A 22261-nucleotide genomic window follows, 5' to 3' on the forward strand; every position below is an offset into this window, starting at 1 on the left:
TACACACTCCCATTGGTCTTAATGCACCTAAGATATTTTAATGAAAAAAGCCTTATGTGGTTCTCCACATTATCTGTGCTTTCACGTTCATCCGTTTCCGCGATTTTCTTGAGAAAATAGGATTTTTTTTAAAGAGCTATACATAGTAATATAAGGGCGGAAATACACACACCAGTAAAATGGAGGCAAGAGCCGGCATGTGTATTTCCGCCTTTATATTGCACAGACAATAAAAATAGGAATTAATTAGCGTTCTAAGAGCTACAAAGAAACATTGAATGTTATTTCCGAGTTAAGTATATTTTAATATTGGATACACATTTATTGCATAGTAAACAACTGTTTTAACCAACTCGTATGTTATAATCACAACTAAATATTTATAATACCATTAAATTAATAGAATTACGTCAAACTGGATGTTTACAATAAAAAAAATATACATTTCTCATTTAATTGTATTTAAAAATAACACAGAAATTAATGTATTACGTTACAATAACATCAGTGTGTGTCAATGAAAAACATTTTATTGCATTTTGTATATAAATAAATAATATTGGTGTTACATTTTGGATATTATTACTAATTCAGCGTTTTAGGGTCGATAGTAAAGTGAGCAAATAAAAGTAAATACACATCGTAAATTCACATTACTAAAAGTCAAGCGATAATTTCAAATAAGGCGTATCTCTATACCCATTGTAATGTAATTCATAACAAATAAAAAATGTTTTTTTTCATATATCATAAACATTGCATGTTTAAAAACATATTCACAGATGCAAACAAAATATATTCTATATACAGTAATAAAATAAAATAATTAAACTATTTGTTTCTTACACCATGAGATTTTATGTCAGGATCATACAAAATAGATTACAATAAAATGTCAACTTTAATACATTGTCGAAATGTTTGAAATAAAAATTTCTAAAATTCATAATATATAAACAAATCCACGGAATTTATGTGATATGTTTACTTAATAAGTTTTACTGCACCATTATACACATAGTAATCAATTTCTTTTTTTTGTTGTAACTTGTAATCAAAGTATAGTAATATTCAAATATCTTGGCGGGTCAAAAATTCTACACTACGCTTCTGCGTATCTGTAGGTTCTTACAATGTCTCACAACGCTAATAAAACCACCAAGATATTTGATAAAAACCTTAGTTACATAAAATCTCACCGTATACATGGGTATAGCCTTTATCTACATAAGCAAAAGTAACGAGGCGAGGTTAATTAGCGATAAATACGCGATAAATAGGCTACAATGATGTCTAGACCCAGCCTGGCTCGGCCCGGCTCGTCCGACACTACGTCCCCCGCCCGCCGCCGCCCTGCCTACACTACAATCACTCCCGGCGTGGTTATATCACCGGAATGGGGGCATCTATCCGCGCCAATATCTGTACAAACAAAATAAATATTGAATACGCGCTATTCCCGTGCAGCTTCATCGGCATTCAATTATTATTATTTTATTGTTGAAATTTACATTGCAAATGACAAAATTGAAATGCATAATGACAACCATAGCCTTTGACGTTAGATAACAATAGAAAATATACATATGACACCAAATTGGACCAAACTTTTTTTTAAGTGTACTTTATTACTATAAAACATACCTGTAAAGATTTTTTAAATGTGACTTACATTCTGTTTTTATATGCATGTATTATTATTTTTTAAACGATTCTACTTGTAATAAGATAACCAGAAATATTGACTCGAAAAAATTCAACCATTGAGCTCAAATAGTAAAATAAAATTACGACCATTTTCGTGCTACTAAAACGCGACCGGAGTTGGCTTGAGACACATGACGTCAATCGTCACATTTCATTCATCACATTCTCTCAGATGTCACTCCGATGTGTAAAGAAACAAAGTATCTCATTGGTTCTCAGAGTTTTCAAAAGTTAAAAATCGACTAATTTTCATTATTCCTGGTACAATTATTTTTATTTATATTTTAAAGTTAATTTCTATATAAACTAACGTAAATGAACTGTGTATTGGCAACACAGCGGTGCTATAATAAATAAGACACTAGCTTAGACCAATAGCGTTGCATTTTAGAACTTAGCGAGGAAATTTTAAAAACACTTTTTAATGATTACATTTCGGCATTAAATCACATTACATTAAAAATAATCTTTACAGGTACGTTTTAGACTAATAAATTTTGGTTCAACACGCCGTCATGCGCATATTGCTTATTGTAAATTTGACAGATGTAAACAATAAAACAAAGTTTCCATAATGTTACGCGAATTAAGCTGCAAAGGTACAGCTTTTTACGTAAGTAGAAGCTATACTTATGCAATGTATTTAAAGTAGTACCTAATAAAATCATTTTTATATAATAAAGCATATATAAGTACAGATGTGTGTAATGACTGGTGTCTTCTTGTTATTTTCTTTCATTCCTGCTGCTTTAATTCTTGCAGCAACCTAGTTGGCTTTGTGGTTATAACTTTTTTTTCTTATTACTGGTTTCTTAGACATTTTCTAGAATTGTACTGACATTAGAAGTGGAAGCCTGCGGCGGGCACGGCGGGCACGGCGGGCACGGCGTGGTCTGCGTGGTCGAGGTCGGGCGCCAGCGCGAAGTGGTACTGGTCGGAGGAGGAGACGGGCGCCACGCGGCCGTCCTCGCCCTCCGACCCGAAGTAGTTCTCTATCATCTCGAACGACTTCTGGTAGATGTCCAGGTTCTCGTGGGATTGAAGGAATTCTATTTTGTCTAAACCTGAAATATTACACTGTATTAGATTTTGCTCTTGGTTTTTTAGTAAAAAAAACACGCTTTTACTCAAATTTTAGCATTTATAGCATTAGTTAGTAAAAAGTAAGATTCGTGTATTACATTTACAATAAAAATAAGTAAATAACTCTCAGATCAATACGTATACATTTTCTCAAGAAATTATAGTTGAAGTCAGTATTTTGAATACAGCTTTCAACTTAATTTCTTTTCAATTAATACAATGTCTATATTAAATATTATGTTTTCAAGTGTTAGATATTATCCTGTATGGAATATTAGGTTATTACTGGTTCTGAGCTTAGTTGAAAAGACATACCAAAGCATTCTTCGATGAGAGTTGCGTATGGGTTCAGCTGGTCCGCCTGCTGTCCCGCCTTCAGTATATTATCCAGTCCGTTGAGCGCCACTTGCACCGTCTTCGGGTCCGTTAGTGTCAGCAAATCACAGAGAGGCGGTATGCAGCCTTGTTCCACTAAATACCTAAAATTAAACATTCATTCATACCGTTATATTTTAATATTATTTTATTATTCTAATATATTTCTGAATTTGACAACTATGACACTCTATAAAACAGATTGTTTTACCTAATTTGTTCCCTGGTACCACCGCTGGTGGCATTAGTGATCGCCCACGCGGCCTCTTTCCTCGTTTTGAACTCCGCCTGCCTCAAGATCTCGATCAGCGTCGGCACAATGTTCGCATCTATTACTGCCTGCAAGTACAAACATACATGTTATATATTTTATTCAATAGTTTTATCTGTACTACTTTACTCAATCAATCTTATCTATCTAAATTAACTCCTACTTTACATAAAATCCACCAGAAGGCATCACGTGGGAAAGAGTCAGAAAGGGGCCGCTGTCTCCCTTTCTAGAGCTTGAAAAATTGTAAAATAATTATATGAATTAATTTAAAAGCGACTTGTGCGTTTCTATATATTGATGAGCATTATCTTTAGAATAAACAATAACTTCTAGTCCCCCTTGTAGTCCCCTTCCCTTGATCACCGTCTTCCATGTTCATCATCGACCTTCCCCCATATTCATCGCCCTTCCCCTTGATCTTCGCCTTCTCTTGATTATCTCACCCCCTTGATCATAGCCCTCCCCATTCATCAACGCCCTCTCCCTTGGTCATAGCCACCCCTCAGCTGTATAGTTGTGTGTGCCGACCTGTATCTGCACGGCGTTGCCGGCGGTGATGTTGGAGAGGGTCCAGCAGGCCTCCTTGCGCAGCGGCTCCGTGCTGGAGCGCAGCAGCGCGTGCAGGCTGCCCAGCGGGTGGCAGTTCAGCACCGCCTGCGTCTGCGCGTCGTGCCCCGTCACTATGTTGCCCACCGCGCGCAACGCTGCCGACACCACCGTCGACTTGTTGTGCCTGAACACCGTTAAACGCTGTTATTACTATAAACACCCATTTATACTAATGATTATTACAAACTAGAGATTGCGATTTCGCCCGCGTGAAATTAAAAGAGTAAAAATATAGCCATTTTTAGCAGGTGCAATGAAGCCAAAGAATTTTGTCAAACATACTAATATTACACCTGCAAATGGTTAGATTTAATATGGATGGATTTTAGAAGTTTTTTTTTTGTAATTCATAAAGCAAATAAAGACAATTACATGAGCAGTTCAACCAGTCGCCTGCAGACACCGGCGTCGATGACCGCTTGTATCTTCTCGTTGGGGCCGTCGGAGAGGTAGGAGAGCGCCCAGCACGCGTCGCTCAGCACGTCCGCGTCCGTGTGGTGCAGCAGCCGCGCCAGCACCGGGATACCTGACACCAACGTTATGTGTTACACGGAAGAGCGGGGCTTCCTACCACAAGTACCTATTGGTTAAAAGGAAGTCCCTACATCTGAATAACTTGTATAATCTTTTGTTACAACAATTAATCGTTTTCATTTTTAAACATTGCCCATTGTAATCTACATAAGATAGATTAGTTTGATAAATGACGCATATGAAGTATCCAATTAAATATAAAGGCAAATGCCGTGCTTAATAGACAGGTATGATAGTGACGAAGACACGCATAGCAATTATGAACTATCGATATTCGGTTTAAATAAAATCGAACATAACTAAAATTATTATTTTATTAACTAATTTTGAACCAATATTAGGACAATTCTAATATTGATTATAGTGTAGAGAATTAAGCGATGACAATATTAATAGCGAAATCCAATTTGAATATGTACTGTACTCTTCTGTACTCGGCTGTAGTAATAATATTTATTTACTCTCTTAATTTGTAAAGGTTCTGCAGGTCATTATTATTGTTAGAAAACTGTGGTTTTTCTTTAATTCATAAGTTATAACTATGAATCTATTGATTCCAACTTCTATGGGAATAAAAAATTCATGCCTGATTTTAAACCCATCCCTACTAAATTGTCATGTGAATAGTCAAACTAATCTATATTAGATAAATTATAACATACTTCCACTAACTTATGTAGCCATTTCATTTAATATCACTCACCTGGAGCTACAGCTTCAAAGTTCGTGGGAGGATTTTTACCTCTACAGAGGTTTGAAAGTGTCCACACGGCATTCCTTGTCATGGATAACCTTGTATATTTGTTTAAGATCCTGTAAGATAAAATATTGTTATTTTCCATTGGAATTAGTATACACACTAAAACATTTAAACAATAAAAATTTGTGTTGATTCCGATAGAAAAATAAATATATGGTCACTTTGACCATACAGAGCTATGCAAACAAATTGTACAATTATCTACAAATGCCTTCATATTTTGCTTTTGGGTTTTCAGTTTTTTTTTTTTAAATCCACGAATGTTATCACCATAGTATCACAGAACAGAATATTTCGCTGCAGCTACAGAATTTTTCAGATATTTTGGCGAAAATCAGTCACTGCACAGAACAGAATTTTAGGTGTAGAGTGGCATAGCAGAATCCTTCGGTCGCCAAGCTATTTAAAGAACTAGAACTGGAGCTAAATGTGTCATAACTGACTCTATGAGCGGCGGCAGCACGCCAGCCGCGAGCACGGCGTCCCGGCAGCGCGGCGAGTCGCCGGCGACGTTGCCGAGCGCCCACACGGCCTGCTCGCGCACGTCGTCGCCCGCGCCGCCGCCCACCAGCGCCACCAGCGCGCCCACCGCGCCGCTCTCCACCACCACGCGCGTCTGCTCCGACGTCCCCGACGCTATATTCGTCAACGCCCACGCCGCCTCGAACTACACGCAATCATACTAATTATGAATACGAAAGTTTGGCTGGATAGATGTTAGGGTTTGTAGTATAAACGGCTAAACGAATTTTGATGAAACTTGGTATATGTAGATACTCTGGAAAAACACATATGCTACTAACTCATGTTTTCTTTAACTCCACGCGGTTGGAGTCGCGGGCGAAATCTAGTACTAAATACAGTGTAACAATCAACCACATCTCAGTCCCAAGTTTAAGTTGCCATAATGGTTGACAACCTCCAATAGGAGATGGCAAACAAAGAATTCAACCATATCACTTCATATCTAGTGAGATTATAGTCAAGCGCTAGCTTAACAATTATAAAAATACACAAAAACCTTTAAAATAGTTATAACAATACACTATGAACATATGTCTATTATTAAATTATATTAAATGTTCATAAATACTCACCTGCAATGTTGGATTCGAACTATTAGTTAAAAATTCAACAAATTTAGGAACAATTCCAGTCTGTATGACTTCATCTATAGGTGGATTCGGTTCACGACTTAGAAGCTTCCTGAATTTCTGGGTGGCTACAATTTGTTCCTGTTGGTTGTCACTATACAGTGCTGCCACCATTTGCGGTGTGATGTCATCAGAGGTTGAAATGTTGATATCATCCTGAAATATGTTTATTTATAACAATTCACCTTTTATAAATGCATTAAATATGTAATAACATTAAATGGTTGTTACCAAATATGAAAAAATATCAATTTGTAAGATATGCCTATAGAAATTATGAAATAACTTAAAGCTTAGTAACTCACTGGTAGTCTATTCAAGCAGAGAAATTGTTGAAAACCTCTTTCATTCAAATGTTCAGTTAAATGACTATCTTCACTTAAAATCAATGGTTCAATGACAGATTACCTGTAAAGCAATATCAGGAGCATTTGGCGCAGGTAGATTTACATTTCTTCTTTTGAATAGTTGTTGCTCTCGTTTCTGCTTTCGCAGCTGCACTCCTTCCTCTTCTCGGCGACGACGCAGCTCGTCAGCACTAAGACCCACATTCTTATAACGATGTTTATGACCTCCGGACATCTTTCTCTGCAAGTGATTTCAAATAACCATAATTGTTTTAAAAATTGGTCTTAAATAAACCATGAATGTTAATTTATTATTGTTTCTTAGTGTTTTTTTTTTTCACAGGTAAGCAGTCTACATACTTTTACACACACAACAAATACACAAAACACAAACAAACAAACAACAAATGCCCTAAAAGTCCATTAAATAGGAATCCAATTGAGTTCTAAATTGAGCACAAGAAAAGAGGCTGCAGCTAATATTGAAAATATGTAATAATTTTTACTATTGATTACTGACCCACACTATTGTGTGTAGTCAAATTAAAGATTATCAAATAACTCAATGTTATTTCATTTATAAACAAATAATTATCAGCCCTATATATTTTAATTATTAAGTAATTACTTAAAATGTAACAAGAGAAAAACATCGAAAAAATTATATATTAACAATGAAAATGTAAAATAATAAAAATGTTGATTTTATTAAATGTTATTTTTATACTATTTAACCTAGCACTATAACTATCAGACAAAAGAAAGCTAAGTACAAAGAGATATACATTCGATGCGAAGACGCAAAAAAAATCAAGATAATACGTGAAATTTCAAAAAAAATGCAATGGAAAGGCAAAAGGACAATGAAAATTTCGGGATTTTGGTCGACATGTCTGTCGCATTAAATTGTCTAATAGTATTATAATATAGAGTTCTACAAACAAAATATAATAGATTACGTACTTGCTAAATGAAAAACAAATCTCCTGTAACAATTTGATGGTCAATCCAACATCTATTTGCTGAAAACAAAAATTATTTTCTGTATTTCAGTTCCAAAGCAATCACGTCATGAAATGAATATTATACAAAGAGTATATAAGAGAAGAGACAAGCCAGGAAAAGGGAAAGTACAGATAAATTAAAAATGAGATTTTGGAAATTTTGAATCTGTGGTAAACCCGGCAATTCAAAATTTTTTGTTTGTGCCTAAACTTCATTTTGTTGGTTTTGTTTACATTCCTTTTTGTTATAATGTTAAATTTGTAATTTCAGCTCTACTTCTAAGTCTGCTGCATAAAACTCCACAAGGTTTTGATATTTTTTCATTCCGACATTTTCAATCTTAATGCACCGAAATGGCAAAAAATGGAAATTATTAGGTTATGATGAATGTAGAAGTTCTTAAAGACAAACAAAGCAAATACCTACATTCGATTTTTACTTGAGTGGCCACATTGCCTGACGTAAAAATTATGTAATTTAAATCTATACTCTTTGACTTTGTAAAATTCCTATCTATCAAATCAATTATTTTTCCCGTGAATTTTCAATTCTTGTTTTGGTCGATTTCTTAGTGGTATTTTTTCCACAATGAATAAACTTTTAATAAATAGGGCTCAAATGCTCTTACTGACAAGAGGCATGTGTGTGCCTGCTGGTGCAACTGGAACTACTTCAGCACCTAAAAAAGAAGACCGTATGATGTCAAGAAAATTTAGACCTTCAAATTTTCAGAAAACTATTCTCGTTTGGACGAAAAAATTTAAAAGCAAGGAAGAAATACCTACATTTGTGTCGTACGTTAATGTTTTTTTTTATTCGTATAGATATTATGCAATGTTTTCTTAACATTACATTTTCCTGTTGGATGTCATTTCCTGATATGTTACATATATTTCAGTGCGGAAGTAATTGATCGTGCACGAAGTGAAGCGAGGATAAAGATTTCGAATGTTTTAATGGTCCTTACTGCTCTCGCAAGTTTAGGAGCAGTATTAGCAGGTAAATCGGCTGCTAAAAGAGGTGAATCGGTACACCAAATGAACTTGGATTGGCACAAGAAGTACAATGATGAGCAATCAGCTAAAGCGGAAGTAGGAAAACCTACAAATTAATTAAAATTCACTGGACAAGCAATTGCAATGCTATAATTGGTTTAGGTACAAGTTTATTATATTTTGTAAAGTTTTAGTTAAGTGCAGAGCTTAATAACAATTATTTATGTAATATGTTGTTTTCTTTAATAATGTTAATGGCTCGGTCTTGAACCATTTACTTAAAAAAATATCTTGACAGTTTCAGGTAAAAATTTGATAGAATGTTTTATAATGTTTTCATATACACTACTACTTTATGCTTCTTTATTTTGACATTGCAACATAATGCTAGGTTTAGGTTTCCTGGAACTGATAAAGTATAACAAATAAATTAAAAAGCTATTCTTTATCTATTTATATAACTATATACAAAATATTCCAATGTACCCTGTGTTTTGAATTTCAGTCTTCATGAATCATTAGGCTTGTAATATGATCTACATTTCTCAGTGAACAGTTTACTAGTCTTTTCCTTAATAACTTCTTCCACACTTAGCTCAGTTTGTAAGAGACGTAACTGGAAATACAAAAATATTTTCCTATTAAAGAAAATTACAAAATATGGTTAATTTGCCTTTACGGATCTAACATTCTTCTAAATTATTTGTCATAACTAAAGATAATGACAATTGTTCCAGTTACTAAGTAGATTATTTTGATGATGAATTGTTAGAAAATGTAATAGTGGCTTTCTAGGGCAAAGAATAAGATTAACATGTTTGTATTGTGTAGATTGATTGACAAGTGAGTAATGTAAATTGGAACTTATATGTTGCAATCCATTCCAGTGTGACTGTAGTCTGAGAGTGAGTAGACACGTATTCTTTTAATCTCTCCCATACAATTTGGTCCATTCTTAACAATCAAAATGTTAAGTAAAGTCCAATACCTTTCTCTGTTCAGCTTTCAAATCCTTTAAAGTTTCAAAATTATCAGGATTTGTCTCTTTAGCAGATAATAACTTTTTTACGCTGTCAGCTGTAGTGACTATACACTTTTTTATAACATTTTCTCTTTCCTCATGGCCCTTTTGTATTTGTTGGTATAAATCTTGGCAAGCTTCTGTAGCATTTTCTTTTGTTTTAAAAGACTCCGTGGGTATAGAGGTATTGAGGGCGTAAACTATTTTATCATCCAACACTCGCATCTTTTTAAGGATGTCCTAAAATATAATTTGTTTTAAAAGATTTTAAAATTAAACTCAATGTTTACGACGAGTTGAATAACCTCAAAGGTTGAGGTTATAAAAACCTTTATGTACTATCACATATCATATCAAAATCAAGAAGAGCAAACCTGAAATTCTAAAAAATCCGGGCAAATCATTACTTAGGTTATTTAAACTACTGAACAAACACGAAAATTTCTATTGCGGAGGAAAGAGAAAAGTTCTTTATTCTTATCTGTAAACCCGGTTTGTCTTTTTCCAAAGACAACGAAAGATGTGAAAAAAGTATTATGATCAAATATTTTTTAATCTGTGAAAACAATATTTTAGCTTCACATAAAAGGCCAGAAAGCAGAAGGAACCTAAAATATATTTTTTTTCATGGATGGAATAGCATATCCAGGATTTCACCCAAAACAACATGAATAGATGTTACAAGATCACGTGCGAAATCTCGTGCATTTGAAGATCTGATCAAAGTAGAGTGCATGACTCTAATTAAAGAAATTTAAAGATTCGTTAAACGATTTGAAACATTCTCATATCGATATTTTAAAACACAATAATCAATATTGCCTTTAGCTAATCTAATACTAAATGAAATGAACTGTGTGGCATTAATTAATGAAATGCAAATTATTGCAATGTGAGACGAATGTTAACGACCCATTACGCTTTTCCTTTTTTTTTCCTAAGAAGCATTTATTATCTGTTGCGGGCTTTTTGACGTTGTCAATCTGTCAAACAAAATATTGTCTATGGTATTGTTTTATCTGTTCTCTTGCTCTTTCTTTCTTGACACAAGTCAAAATGAAGTAGGTTTTGGCTATAATTTTTATATTTTTCTAAATCAAATTAATCTCATACAATTTCTTTGTGTTTAAATAAATAGTTAAAAGTGGAGTGCAGTCTTTTCATGATGTTTGTTATATTTTCAGGATCGGACTTTGCGCCTACAGTGGTTACAAGATCTACCCTGGCCATGGGAAAACCATGGTTAAGGTAGATGGCAAGGTAATTTATTAAATTTAATCTTACTACTCATTATTAATTTGTACAAAAATGTATTTGGTTTTAATACAATGTTTTTTCTGTTAGGCTTGTTTCATAAAGCAAACTATACAGTTACAAATACTTGTAGGTTACAAAACTAACGTATTTGTAACGGCTTTGTTTTTGTAAAACTTTGCATAGTCTGTATAAAAAATAATGTAAAATAGAAATGCTTTTCTAGACTGAAAATTACAAATAATATACAGTCTCTGAGTAATGTTTATACTTGTTTGCGCACCAAACTTTATTAGATGTAGAAGCAGAATGATCAAAACTTGATAAGAAAATATTGTAGACATTTCTCAAAATTATTGTTTAAAATATACTATTAAATCTTCAAATTCAGATAATTCATTAACATTCTCTTGTTTGTCACTGATTTTTTTAACTTTGATGTTATTTTTATAAAATTGTTACATTCTATGAATAACAGATGTTTTAAATTTGTTTTTCAATATGAAGTTTTTTAATGTGTTTAATTATTATTTCAGACATTCACATTCTTGAATTCAAAATGTGAAGCTGCCCATCTAATGAGAAGAAATCCCAGGAAAGTGACATGGACAGTCCTTTACAGGTAAAACATTATCTTATAAAGAGGAAAGATTTTTATTGTATGCATTGAAATAACTCAAAACTCACTACTAGGCCGATTTTCTTTCACCATTAGAAAGGTGATTGATTTGTGAGTAACATAGGCTATATTTTTAGTGGACGAAATCGCAAATAACAGCTAGTATTTCATATAAGTATTATTAAGTATTTCATCAGAACAGTACTTACATCCCTTTGACTAAAAATGTTCCACTACTTGATACACGCTATGATGTACCTTTATGAATATTCCAATCCAATTACCCAACAAAAACATCTCTAGCAGTTTGTGAAACTCTATAATTTGAATTACCATTTTGTATGGTTTATTAAATAAAAAATTAACAAAAATCCTACTAGGACAAAACATCGGAACAAAAATGCTGCAATTAATAATTCAATTTATGTAATTTTTTTTTTGTTTTTTAATGTGGGATAACTGTCATTTGGTCACACTTGTTAAAATTAAAAACTATCCAGTAGTCGCTGTGTTTTTCCTAGAAAGTGTACAATATTATGTCACAACAAACATACTTTCGATTTGCTACACTTTGGTACCAACTTCATAGTCTGTTTATGTTGGTGTTAAAATTCTTAATAAACATGTGCTCAAGGGTAAATGATAGATTTAAACAAATGACAATTTAACAATGTTTTATTATATAGGCGTAAGTTCAAGAAAGGGCAGGAGGAAGAGCAGGCCAAGAAGCGCACCAGGAGGACACAGAAGTACCAGCGTGCGATTGTAGGCGCATCCCTCAGTGATATCATGGCCAAGAGGAACATGAAGCCTGAAGTGAGGAAAGCCCAGAGGGAACAGGCTATCAAGTAAGAAATTAACTATTCTTTGTCTGTATTCCATGTGCAATTCAGTTGTACACACTTTTCTTTTACCCTTACTTTGACTACCAGATAATAGCATGTAGTTAACTAGAAAATTCAATGTTATTATATAAAAAAAAAATATCCATTTTTAAAACACTTCATCAATCTGAAGTTGTTTTAAGTTATAAATCATTTTATTTTTTAGCTATTTTAACCCAAGCTAAGTCTAAAAAAAAGTTAACTTGTATTTATGTCCAAGTCGAACAAAATTCAAATCCGACTTTGAGTCTACAAATTCTAGTCATGTATTAGTACTTCTCTAACTTTACTAAGTGTAGATTGTAAAAGGTGACTACTTTTATTTTAAAATACTAACGTTTTTATTTTTTTTGTAGAGCTGCAAAGGAACAGAAAAAGTCCACTAAAGCAGCCAAGAAAACCACTGCTCCCCCCACAAAGGCAAAGGCGGCACCCAAAGCTAAAGCCGCTAAAGTAAGTCAGAAGTCTGCCCCTCGTGTTGGTGGCAAGCGATAAGAACTTTGGTTACAAATAAAAAAAAATAACAAAATACTTGGTTTTTTCTTATCTACCCCTTTAGTTATTTATACTTCATTCATATATTTTACAAACAAGGAATGTTTGTCATCAATTTTTATTTCAATTCGTGGCAACCAATGATATTTGTGACTACTAAAATTGTATTTAACTTTGTAAAAAAATATGAACATAAGTGAATTAGTATCCAGTATTTTAGGCCAGTGAAAACATAGATGCTAAAGCACATCAAAAACTCATCTTGCTCCTATGATAGGAATACTGATGCATAGTTGCATTCATGTATGTAGGTTGTAAGTAAATGAAGTTAATGATAATCTAATATACTAACATCTTGGATTTAATATTTTCAATACTGTAAACTTGCATTGTACATTCTAAAGCTGCAATTTGTTACATAATCTGTATTTGCTGGTATTTCTCCACTTTAATAAAGTCTTTGTTTTTAAAAAGGACATTGGGATATCATTTTACAATTTCCAATAATTCCCATATTGCATTAAACTGGGTTAATTCCAATCAAAATAATTGAATAAAGCTGAATTGATTTAAAGCTTTATTTGTTCCTATTTTAAATGTTATGTAATTGGTGACATAAGATTGTGTAACTGAAGTTAATTCTGATTAAATATTAAAATTCTAAACAGCAATTTATAAACAACTTATTAAAAATTGCATTTTAGGTTTATGGGTGATTCAAAGAACTAAATAATAGTCTTGTATATATGGGCAGTTTCTTTAATATATAATTGATCACATTTACATACCATTTCCATCGACTGATTATTATACAATAACCTTTTTGAGGTATGCAAGTTATATTGCAATAAGTTACTGATCTGTCACTAAACATAGATAATAATTCTAACAACATTGAAGACAGCTTAATTATGCGTTTTTGGCCAGTGTTTCAGCCTTTGCTACAACTTCTTCAATGGGTCCAACCATGTAAAATGCTACTTCAGGTAGATGGTCATACTCTCCCTGCAGGATCTTAGAGAATCCCTTAATGGTCTCCTCAAGAGGCACAAGTTTACCAGCATGTCCAGTGAACACTTCAGCCACCTGGAAAGGCTGAGACAGGAATCTCTGGATCTTGCGAGCGCGGGCTACAGTCAGCTTGTCTTCCTCAGACAATTCATCCATACCCAAGATAGCAATGATGTCCTGGAGTGACTTGTAGTCCTGCAGGATCTTCTGTACACCACGGGCTACATTGTAGTGCTCAGCACCAATGATGTTGGGGTCCATGATACGGGAGGTGGAATCGAGGGGATCCACGGCTGGGTAGATTCCAAGCTCAGCAATAGCTCTGGACAATACAGTGGTGGCGTCCAAGTGAGCAAAAGTAGTGGCCGGGGCAGGATCAGTCAAGTCATCAGCTGGCACATAGATAGCTTGCACAGATGTGATGGAACCCTTCTTTGTGGTGGTAATACGTTCCTGCATAGTACCCATGTCAGTGGCCAAGGTTGGTTGGTAACCCACAGCAGATGGAATACGACCCAGCAGAGCAGACACCTCAGAACCGGCCTGAGTGAAACGGAAAATGTTGTCAATGAAGAGCAGTACATCCTGACCCTCCTGATCACGGAAGTATTCAGCAACAGTAAGTCCAGTCAGGGCGACACGGGCACGAGCGCCGGGGGGCTCGTTCATCTGACCATATACAAGAGCTACTTTGGATGTCTTATCCTTCAGAGAGATGACACCGGACTCAATCATTTCATGGTACAAGTCGTTACCTTCACGTGTACGTTCACCTACACCAGCAAACACAGAGTAACCACCGTGGGCTTTGGCTACATTGTTGATCAGTTCCATGATGAGTACAGTCTTACCGACACCAGCGCCTCCGAACAGACCAATCTTTCCTCCCTTGGCGTAAGGAGCGAGTAGATCTACAACCTTAATTCCTGTTACCAGGATTTCTTGTTGCACAGACATTTCCACAAATTCAGGAGCTTCAGCGTGGATCGCAGCTGTTTTATCAGTAGGAATAGGGCCACGCTCGTCAATTGGCTCTCCAATTACATTGATAATGCGACCAAGGGTCTCAGCTCCTACCGGAATACGGATGGGCGAACCAGAGTCGTGAACTGGTTGTCCACGAACGAGACCTTCAGTACCGTCCATGGCGATGGTGCGGACAGTGTTCTCACCCAAGTGCTGCGCAACTTCCAGCACCAGCCTCGGGGACCGGTTTTGCACTTCGAGGGCATTTAGGATAGGTGGAAGGTTATCCTCGAATTGAACATCTACTACGGCACCGATTACGGCAACCACCTTACCTTGACCTTTTCCTGCGGCTTTGGCAGCATAGTCCCGCTTATTCACTAGGGCTCCGGCAACCAGAGGTGTTTTTTCAGCCAAGGAATTGTTAACTACCGACTTTGCAGCCAAAAGGCCAGCTCTTCCGGCGGTAGAAAACATGTTCGTTTTCTTAACTCGATCGACGTAATGCACAGTAGCCCCAAAATTCGAGTTCTTCTTTTAAAAAAGTTTACGTAAGAGCCGAGATGAGAGGTGGACCACAGAGAATCATTGAACTTTTTTTCTTACACTGTTTCCGTTCATAGACAACTATTTCCTGTACCTGTTCGTCAAAGATGATGTTAATTGTAGATTTCATTAAGCAAACCAATTTAGTATTTATAACAGTAAAATAAGTTATTAGGATTTATGATATGTGTGATGCTAAAAAAGTGCATCATAGATGGGTCGTCCGTATCAATATTCTTATCGGAACAATTTACCACACTACCAATAGAGTTATCAATGGTTATCACTGTCAATGTCAAATTGACAAAAAGTCAAACTCAAAACTTCTCCAAATAGTTTCACACTTGTATTAATTTATAAGGTAAAAGTTACGAATCTTAAGAAAACGTATATTTAAAACTTAGCAAACTAGTGTGTCAATATGGAGTATATTTCACCAGAAGATATACCGGATCCCAACAGTACTCGCATGTAAGTAAGATTTTGAGGTTAAAAATGATCATCACGTGTGTTCTTGTAAATATATATTGTTGCAGAATTATCTAACATATTGAACTTATAATTTTCTTTAGATTATGCTGTCAGTGCGCGGCTCCTATAGAACCAAATCCATCCAATATGTGTGTGGCATGTTTACGTGCCCATGTTGATATCACAGACGGCATACCCAAACAGGCTACATTGTTCTTTTGCAGAGGTTGTGAAAGGTAAGACGATAATTATCTATTAAGTTCCTAAAAAGCTCATTAAACCATCTGTGTGTATTTTTATTTACAAAATTTTCATGTTTTTGCACAGGTATCTTCAACCTCCAGCAGAATGGCTTGTTTGTGCTTTAGAATCCAGAGAACTACTTGCTTTATGCTTGAAAAGATTGAAAGGATTAAACAGAGTAAAACTGATAGATGCAGGCTTTGCTTGGACTGAACCTCATTCCAAGAGAATAAAGGTAAGAAGATTTCTTTTATATTATTCCAGGTCATATGGACATGTCAAATTTTATTACCATTACATTTTGGTTCTGTTTGATAAAATCATATGTTAATTCATATTGCACAATGTTAAATATATACATGAGTGATGGATGACTTAAAATTCTTTGAATTTATGATGATATCACACTAACTTTTTCTCAACAGCAACTTAGGCCCAATATATGTAGACATAATTTTAATTACAAACTATATTTCCAGGTCAAATTGACTGTGCAAGGCGAAGTAATGGGTGGTGCAGTACTGCAGCAAACATTCATAGTAGAGTTTGTGATTCAACATCAGATGTGTGATGCATGTCATCGCTCGGAGGCACAAGATTATTGGCGTGCGTTAGTACAAGTTAGACAACGTGCTAACAACAGGAAGACGTTTTACTATCTAGAACAATTGATACTGAAACACAAAGCGCATGAAAACACATTGGGAATTAAACCTAAACATGGTAAGTGGCACTTTATAAAGATAACTTGTTGAATTAAATACCAATGAAAAGTAGTAACAAACCTATCTAAACAAATTTACCTTTATAAGACTGTAATTTGTGTTATTAGAATATTTGTTTTTATAATTGAAACATGAAATTAAAAACTTAATGTCCCATTTTAGTAACATTATAAATGCAAATGTTTAGATTGACGGATGGATGTTTGTAAGTGTTAACAGCTTTGACACAGATGTTGAACATAGTCTATAATAACACATAGGCTACTTACTAAGTTTTTTAATTCTGCACGGACGGAGTCGCAGGAAAAAGCTAGTATACAATAAATGCATGAAATGTAAATGTAATTTCCATTTTATTTGACAACAACATTTGTACATTAATACTTAGGATATATTGAACACAATCTGTGTTTATAATCAATTTGTTTTATTAGCTAAAACAACTTGTATACATTTAAAGATAATTTTTTTTAATTAAAACAGTAAATAACTTAATTTAGATTGTTTAATTTATCAACTGGTTATAAATTTTTAATGTTTCATTTCAGATGGGCTGGATTTCTTCTACGCAACAGAGAATACAGCTCGTAAAATGGTTGACTTTATACAATCAGTTTTACCAATAAAATGTCAACATTCCAAAAAGTTGATATCACATGATATTCACAGTAATATTTATAACTACAAGTTTACATACAGCATTGAAATTGTTCCCGTGTCCAAAGACAGTGTGGTCTGCCTTCCTAAGAAACTAACTCATCAGTTAGGTTCAATATCACCTATTTGTCTTGTTTCAAGGGTCACCAGTACTATACACTTAATTGACCCCAACACTGGCCAAGGTACATCTTTACTTCTATACTTATTGTAATAAAGCATAAACACACACTTCATTGTTGCCTAAGATGTCAGCAATTACAGCATATTTTTAAATAAATCTTTTTTCAATAAAAAGCCCTACAGTTACTATTTTCACGCTATTAAACTAAGTTGGTAAAAAATTGGATAAAAACCCTAATGTGGGAAGGAGACCATAAGTTGCTGCCAACCTCAAGGAATTCATAAAGTCATTTTGACATCTGCAATTGACACATGTAAACAATAATATAATTTTATGGTGATAAAAATGCAAGGGAACAGCTAGTATTTAATAAATAGTATTTTATAAATATAGCCATATTCAGTGATAATGTAGTTTTTATAGGTGAAGAAATAATTAAAATCAGCATACTATTGAGTACTTTCACATACAAAAATGTAATTCTATCTTCTCTATAATATTAACAAAGTTAAAAACTTCCCGAGTTGCTAAAAGATGTGCTTTTTTTCAGTAATTGACTTCATGCCTTATTACAGTATGTTTTTTGTTTTTTTTAGTATGTGACCTTTCTTCCACCGTGTATTGGAGACATCCATTCACTCCAATTTGTAATCCTAAACAGTTAGTTGAATACACTGTTATGGATATTGACATATTAAAAGAACATGTAAGTATAGATTTTGACATATAAATAAATACAAATTTTAGTATTGATTTAAAATACGCCTATGATAGTAAAATTTGTGATTGTAATGTGTGTAAATCTGAAAGTTTATTAATCCAAAAATCTGTTCTTCATGTGATTATAATACAAGCAGTCCGTGACATCGTCCGCGCGGAGTTAAAAAACTTAGCTTATGTGTTCTTCTAGACTATGTTTTACATATGTTCCAAATTTCAGATTCATTAAGACATTCCTGTCATACCTAATAACAAACGCCTATCTTAACTATTATAATATTAGTAAGAATTAAACTATTATGTATATACTTTTATAGGAAAAGAAAACATTCCCCGGACAAGGTGTTGTGTCCAACAAACACGTAATTGCAGACGTGTGGGTGGTGAAGTCAAGTGAACTGGGACATGATGTCAATCCCATTCACACAAAGACTCATTTAGGACATATTTTAAAGCCTGGAGACACAGTTTTAGGGTAAGTTTTATAGTTTAATAACTAATTGATGACTAGGCTCAGTGATTTTTAAAACATAAATTTTATTATCAATTCTGCTAATTGTGAAACCACTTCAAAGATTATATTCTGAAAGTTTTGTGATTTTTTTAGTTCTTTATTTTAAAATTATTACATGTGTGGTACCTTTTACAAATAAGCAGAATAGAATGCATATCACAATTAAATAAAGAATATTTTTCACCTTTGCTCAAAGAACTTCTCCGATGATCCAACGAAAAATGTATTTAAATACTAGCTTTCGCTCGCTACTCCGTCCGCGTGGAATTAAAAAAAAATCAAAACTAAATAGCCGATGTTCTTCCAGATTATCCTCTACGTCTATGCCAAATTTCACAGAGATCTGTTCAGCAGTTTGGACTACAAACTCTAACAAACATCCATCCATCTAAACTTTCGCATTTATAATATTAGTAAGATTGTGTCCGTTTTCCAAGTAGCGTTTGTATATATTTAAATGTATTTTCTTATAGGTACAATTTATGCGATACAAATGTGAACGATGCTAACTTCGACAAGCTGGACAAGGATGCGATACCGGACGTGTTCCTCGTCAAGAAGTACTACGGGGAGAGGTCGGCGCGGCGCCGCGCGCGCAACTGGAAACTGAAGCACATGGCCGACGACCTGCACGAGGGACTCGGCTCTAGCAATGAGTAAGTCAAAAACAACTCCTACATCGATAAACTTTTTTACCAATATATGCAATATTGCTCACGACCTCACCCTTTTGAAATGTCAAAATATAGCCTATGTTACTCACAGATTAATAACTTTTCTAACGGTGAAAGATTTTATTAATTGGTCAAGTAGTTTTTACGTAAATCGAATGTGTACAAAAATAGAAATCTTTTCCTCTTCCTCCAAAGCACTCTTATCACCCGTCATCTCAGTCATCACTCCCTTTTTATCATATCACCTTTCACGCAATCCATTCATCTCTTTCTAGGTCTACCTCTACCGGTATACCCCTCCACATTCATAACTAACGTCCGTTTTGTTACATGCGATTCATCTCTTCTCATAACATGTCCATACCATTCTAACCTTTTACTCCTTTTTTTCTCAACCACTGGGGCTACTCTCAAATTTCCTAATATACTCATTTTACGCGACTACGACTACGTAAAGTTGATAAATATAGGCTATATTAATCACTAATAGCTTTCTAATGATGAAGGATTTTATGACATTGGTCCAGTAGTTTCTGACCGACTTCCCAAAAGAAGGTACTCAATTCGTCTGCATATTTTTTTTATTTATATCATACTACATACATAAAGATATACAAACTTTTCCACTTTTTAATATTTGTATAGATTAAAAGAAGTTGCAAGCGTTAATGTTTCAGTTCCAATATAACGCCAGAGCCTTCAAAGTTAGCGCGTCGATCGCATTATCTGCGATACTAATGTTTTAGTACGCGTTTTGCGGCCGTGAAATCTCACTGTTAGCCAGCACTAATTATTATTTATGCACACATAATGTTCATTAAATATGTCAGATAATAAAATTTGGTGGCAGATAAGATTCCGGGGACTAACTTAGTTGACGTCAGAAATAATTAAATGAGATTATCCCTTGTTATTTGATAGAATACAATCTTGAAACGTTTATAATTCAATTTAATTAAGAGTATTTATTATTGAAGAGCATGAGAGATACATCAATGAATATAAATTAAGTAGAAGTTTAACAATGGTAGAGCCCGCTTTAACATCTTCGCTCATAAGGGCCGGCTCGCCCGGTACAAAACCACGACCACACAGAAAACAGGCGCGAAGTGGATGCAATTCCGCGTTTCGTCTGATGAGTGTGGTGCCGGAGGCCTAATTTTAGTCCCTTTCCCTTTCCACCCTTTTCTTAAGAGAAAGGATGGGAAGGAAAAGTGGATTTGACGGTGGAGAAAACGCATAGAGAGGGGAAATGTCCGCTTTATGTGCGTTTCCTCCTCCGTCAATTAAGGGTAGGCAACGCATCTGCAATTGCGGATGTTTATGGGCAGCGGTCGCATTCCATCTTGGTGGAGTCAGGTGGCCGCTTGCTCGTTTGGCACCTTATGTTATAAAAAAAAGAAGAGAGGTAGTTATTATGTCAACATTTATAACATCAGTAAACCTATTTAGAAAATGGACGATATTTAACGGACGATAAATAAGTCTTCAAAGTTATTTGTACAAAATTTTTTTATGTAACATAGATAATGCAAGACTATTAATTGTTATAAGTTATCATTTATCATATACATTATCTAATAAACAGGGTTTTCCCAATAAAGACGACGTACGCATTCGGTACGCATGTGAAGCGTAACATACTCGTCGGTTTTTGTGCATGATATTGATATAAATCTTTAAATCGACTCCTTTAATTAAAAAAATCACGTTTAAGTCACACATTTTCATCTGTCAATCACGCCTAGATAAAATATTAAAACCAAATGACGTATTAGGATGCCAGAGGTAATTATTGTGTTTTACAAAAAAATAACTAAAACGTATCCAGTCTCTCACATTTTCCATAAAACAGGAACACTTTCAATCTTACTATTCTAATATTATAAATGCGAAAGATTAGATGGATGGATGGATGTCTGTTAGAGTTTGTAGCCTAAACGCTGAACGGATTTCGATGAAAGTAGTATAGATGTAGAGGATGTTCTGGATGAACATGTACACTTTGTTTTTTTAAATTCCTGGAGGATGGAGTCGCGGGCGAAAGCTAATTTAAATATGAAGTAACAGAACAACCCTTATTCCTGATATCTGATGTTTTTAATTAAATGTACTTACTATGTTACTTCCAGGGATTACAATGAGTTCCTGGACGATTTGGAAGAGGACCCTACGTTCAGACAGAACATCAACATTTTCAAGGACGCCAGCAGAGTGCCCATAGACACGGATGAGATTGACCCGTCGCTGCCGCGCATCACGCTCGCTGAGATGTTGGATGATTTGAATATAGAAGACGTTGATATGACGGAAGTATGAAATGTGACGTCACAGGAAATCGTATCAAATGCATACATTTTTTTGTTAAAATATTTAAACGCAATAAAGTTTTTTTTAACCAGAATTATGACTTTTCTTTTTGAAAAACACAATGCTTTCAGATACATATATGGTGGAGGTTATATTTGTAGTTATTTTCATATTTTAAGAGGAG

At 34.5% G+C, this 22261-nt stretch overlaps 6 protein-coding genes across 7 annotated transcripts; 3 read left to right on the top strand and 3 right to left on the bottom strand.

Annotated features, from left to right (window-relative positions):
• Positions 1-920: 920 nt before the first annotated feature.
• On the bottom strand, positions 921-7943 carry LOC106103655 (importin subunit alpha-7). The gene is made up of 11 exons (XM_013283464.1): positions 7807-7943; positions 6905-7084; positions 6440-6652; positions 5786-6009; positions 5286-5395; positions 4421-4574; positions 3968-4172; positions 3377-3504; positions 3106-3269; positions 2547-2771; positions 921-1422 (listed from the first exon to the last, which is right to left on the bottom strand). Exons 2-10 carry the CDS (start codon positions 7076-7078, stop codon positions 2548-2550), a joined length of 1596 nt encoding a protein of 531 aa, XP_013138918.1. The 5' UTR covers positions 7079-7084; positions 7807-7943; the 3' UTR covers positions 921-1422; position 2547.
• A 387-nt stretch (positions 7944-8330) lies between these two features.
• Positions 8331-9072, top strand: LOC106103656 (UPF0389 protein CG9231). The gene is made up of 2 exons (XM_013283466.1): positions 8331-8642; positions 8747-9072. Exons 1-2 carry the CDS (start codon positions 8437-8439, stop codon positions 8958-8960), a joined length of 420 nt encoding a protein of 139 aa, XP_013138920.1. The 5' UTR covers positions 8331-8436; the 3' UTR covers positions 8961-9072.
• An 84-nt stretch (positions 9073-9156) lies between these two features.
• LOC106103657 (coiled-coil domain-containing protein 58) lies at positions 9157-10384 on the bottom strand. 2 transcript variants are annotated; one of them, XM_013283467.1, is made up of 4 exons: positions 10239-10384; positions 9832-10104; positions 9330-9459; positions 9157-9251 (listed from the first exon to the last, which is right to left on the bottom strand). In XM_013283467.1, the coding sequence occupies exons 1-3, from the start codon at positions 10266-10268 to the stop codon at positions 9352-9354; spliced, it is 411 nt and encodes a 136-aa protein (XP_013138921.1). In that variant the 5' UTR covers positions 10269-10384; the 3' UTR covers positions 9157-9251; positions 9330-9351. The 2 variants fall into 2 exon arrangements, with proteins under 2 accessions (XP_013138921.1, XP_013138922.1); XM_013283468.1 differs by lacking the exon at positions 9157-9251 and having other exon boundaries at positions 9274-9459.
• Positions 10385-10830: 446 nt separating this feature from the next.
• Positions 10831-13152, top strand: LOC106103797 (60S ribosomal protein L24). Its single transcript, XM_013283680.1, has 5 exons — positions 10831-10925; positions 11049-11124; positions 11655-11740; positions 12424-12585; positions 12978-13152. The coding sequence occupies exons 1-5, from the start codon at positions 10921-10923 to the stop codon at positions 13114-13116; spliced, it is 468 nt and encodes a 155-aa protein (XP_013139134.1). The 5' UTR covers positions 10831-10920; the 3' UTR covers positions 13117-13152.
• Positions 13153-13859: 707 nt separating this feature from the next.
• LOC106103702 (ATP synthase subunit beta, mitochondrial) lies at positions 13860-15691 on the bottom strand. The gene has a single exon (XM_013283535.1). The coding sequence runs from the start codon at positions 15568-15570 to the stop codon at positions 14026-14028; it is 1545 nt and encodes a 514-aa protein (XP_013138989.1). The 5' UTR covers positions 15571-15691; the 3' UTR covers positions 13860-14025.
• Positions 15692-15919: 228 nt separating this feature from the next.
• Positions 15920-22171, top strand: LOC106103703 (60S ribosomal export protein NMD3). Its single transcript, XM_013283536.1, has 9 exons — positions 15920-16110; positions 16212-16346; positions 16438-16588; positions 16833-17076; positions 17627-17920; positions 18456-18565; positions 18897-19054; positions 19567-19749; positions 21900-22171. The coding sequence occupies exons 1-9, from the start codon at positions 16061-16063 to the stop codon at positions 22084-22086; spliced, it is 1512 nt and encodes a 503-aa protein (XP_013138990.1). The 5' UTR covers positions 15920-16060; the 3' UTR covers positions 22087-22171.
• Positions 22172-22261: the final 90 nt, after the last annotated feature.

Source organism: Papilio polytes, unplaced genomic scaffold (genome assembly GCF_000836215.1).
Source record: "Papilio polytes unplaced genomic scaffold, Ppol_1.0 DF823731.1, whole genome shotgun sequence".
In the NCBI taxonomy this organism is placed as follows: domain Eukaryota; kingdom Metazoa; phylum Arthropoda; class Insecta; order Lepidoptera; family Papilionidae; genus Papilio; species Papilio polytes.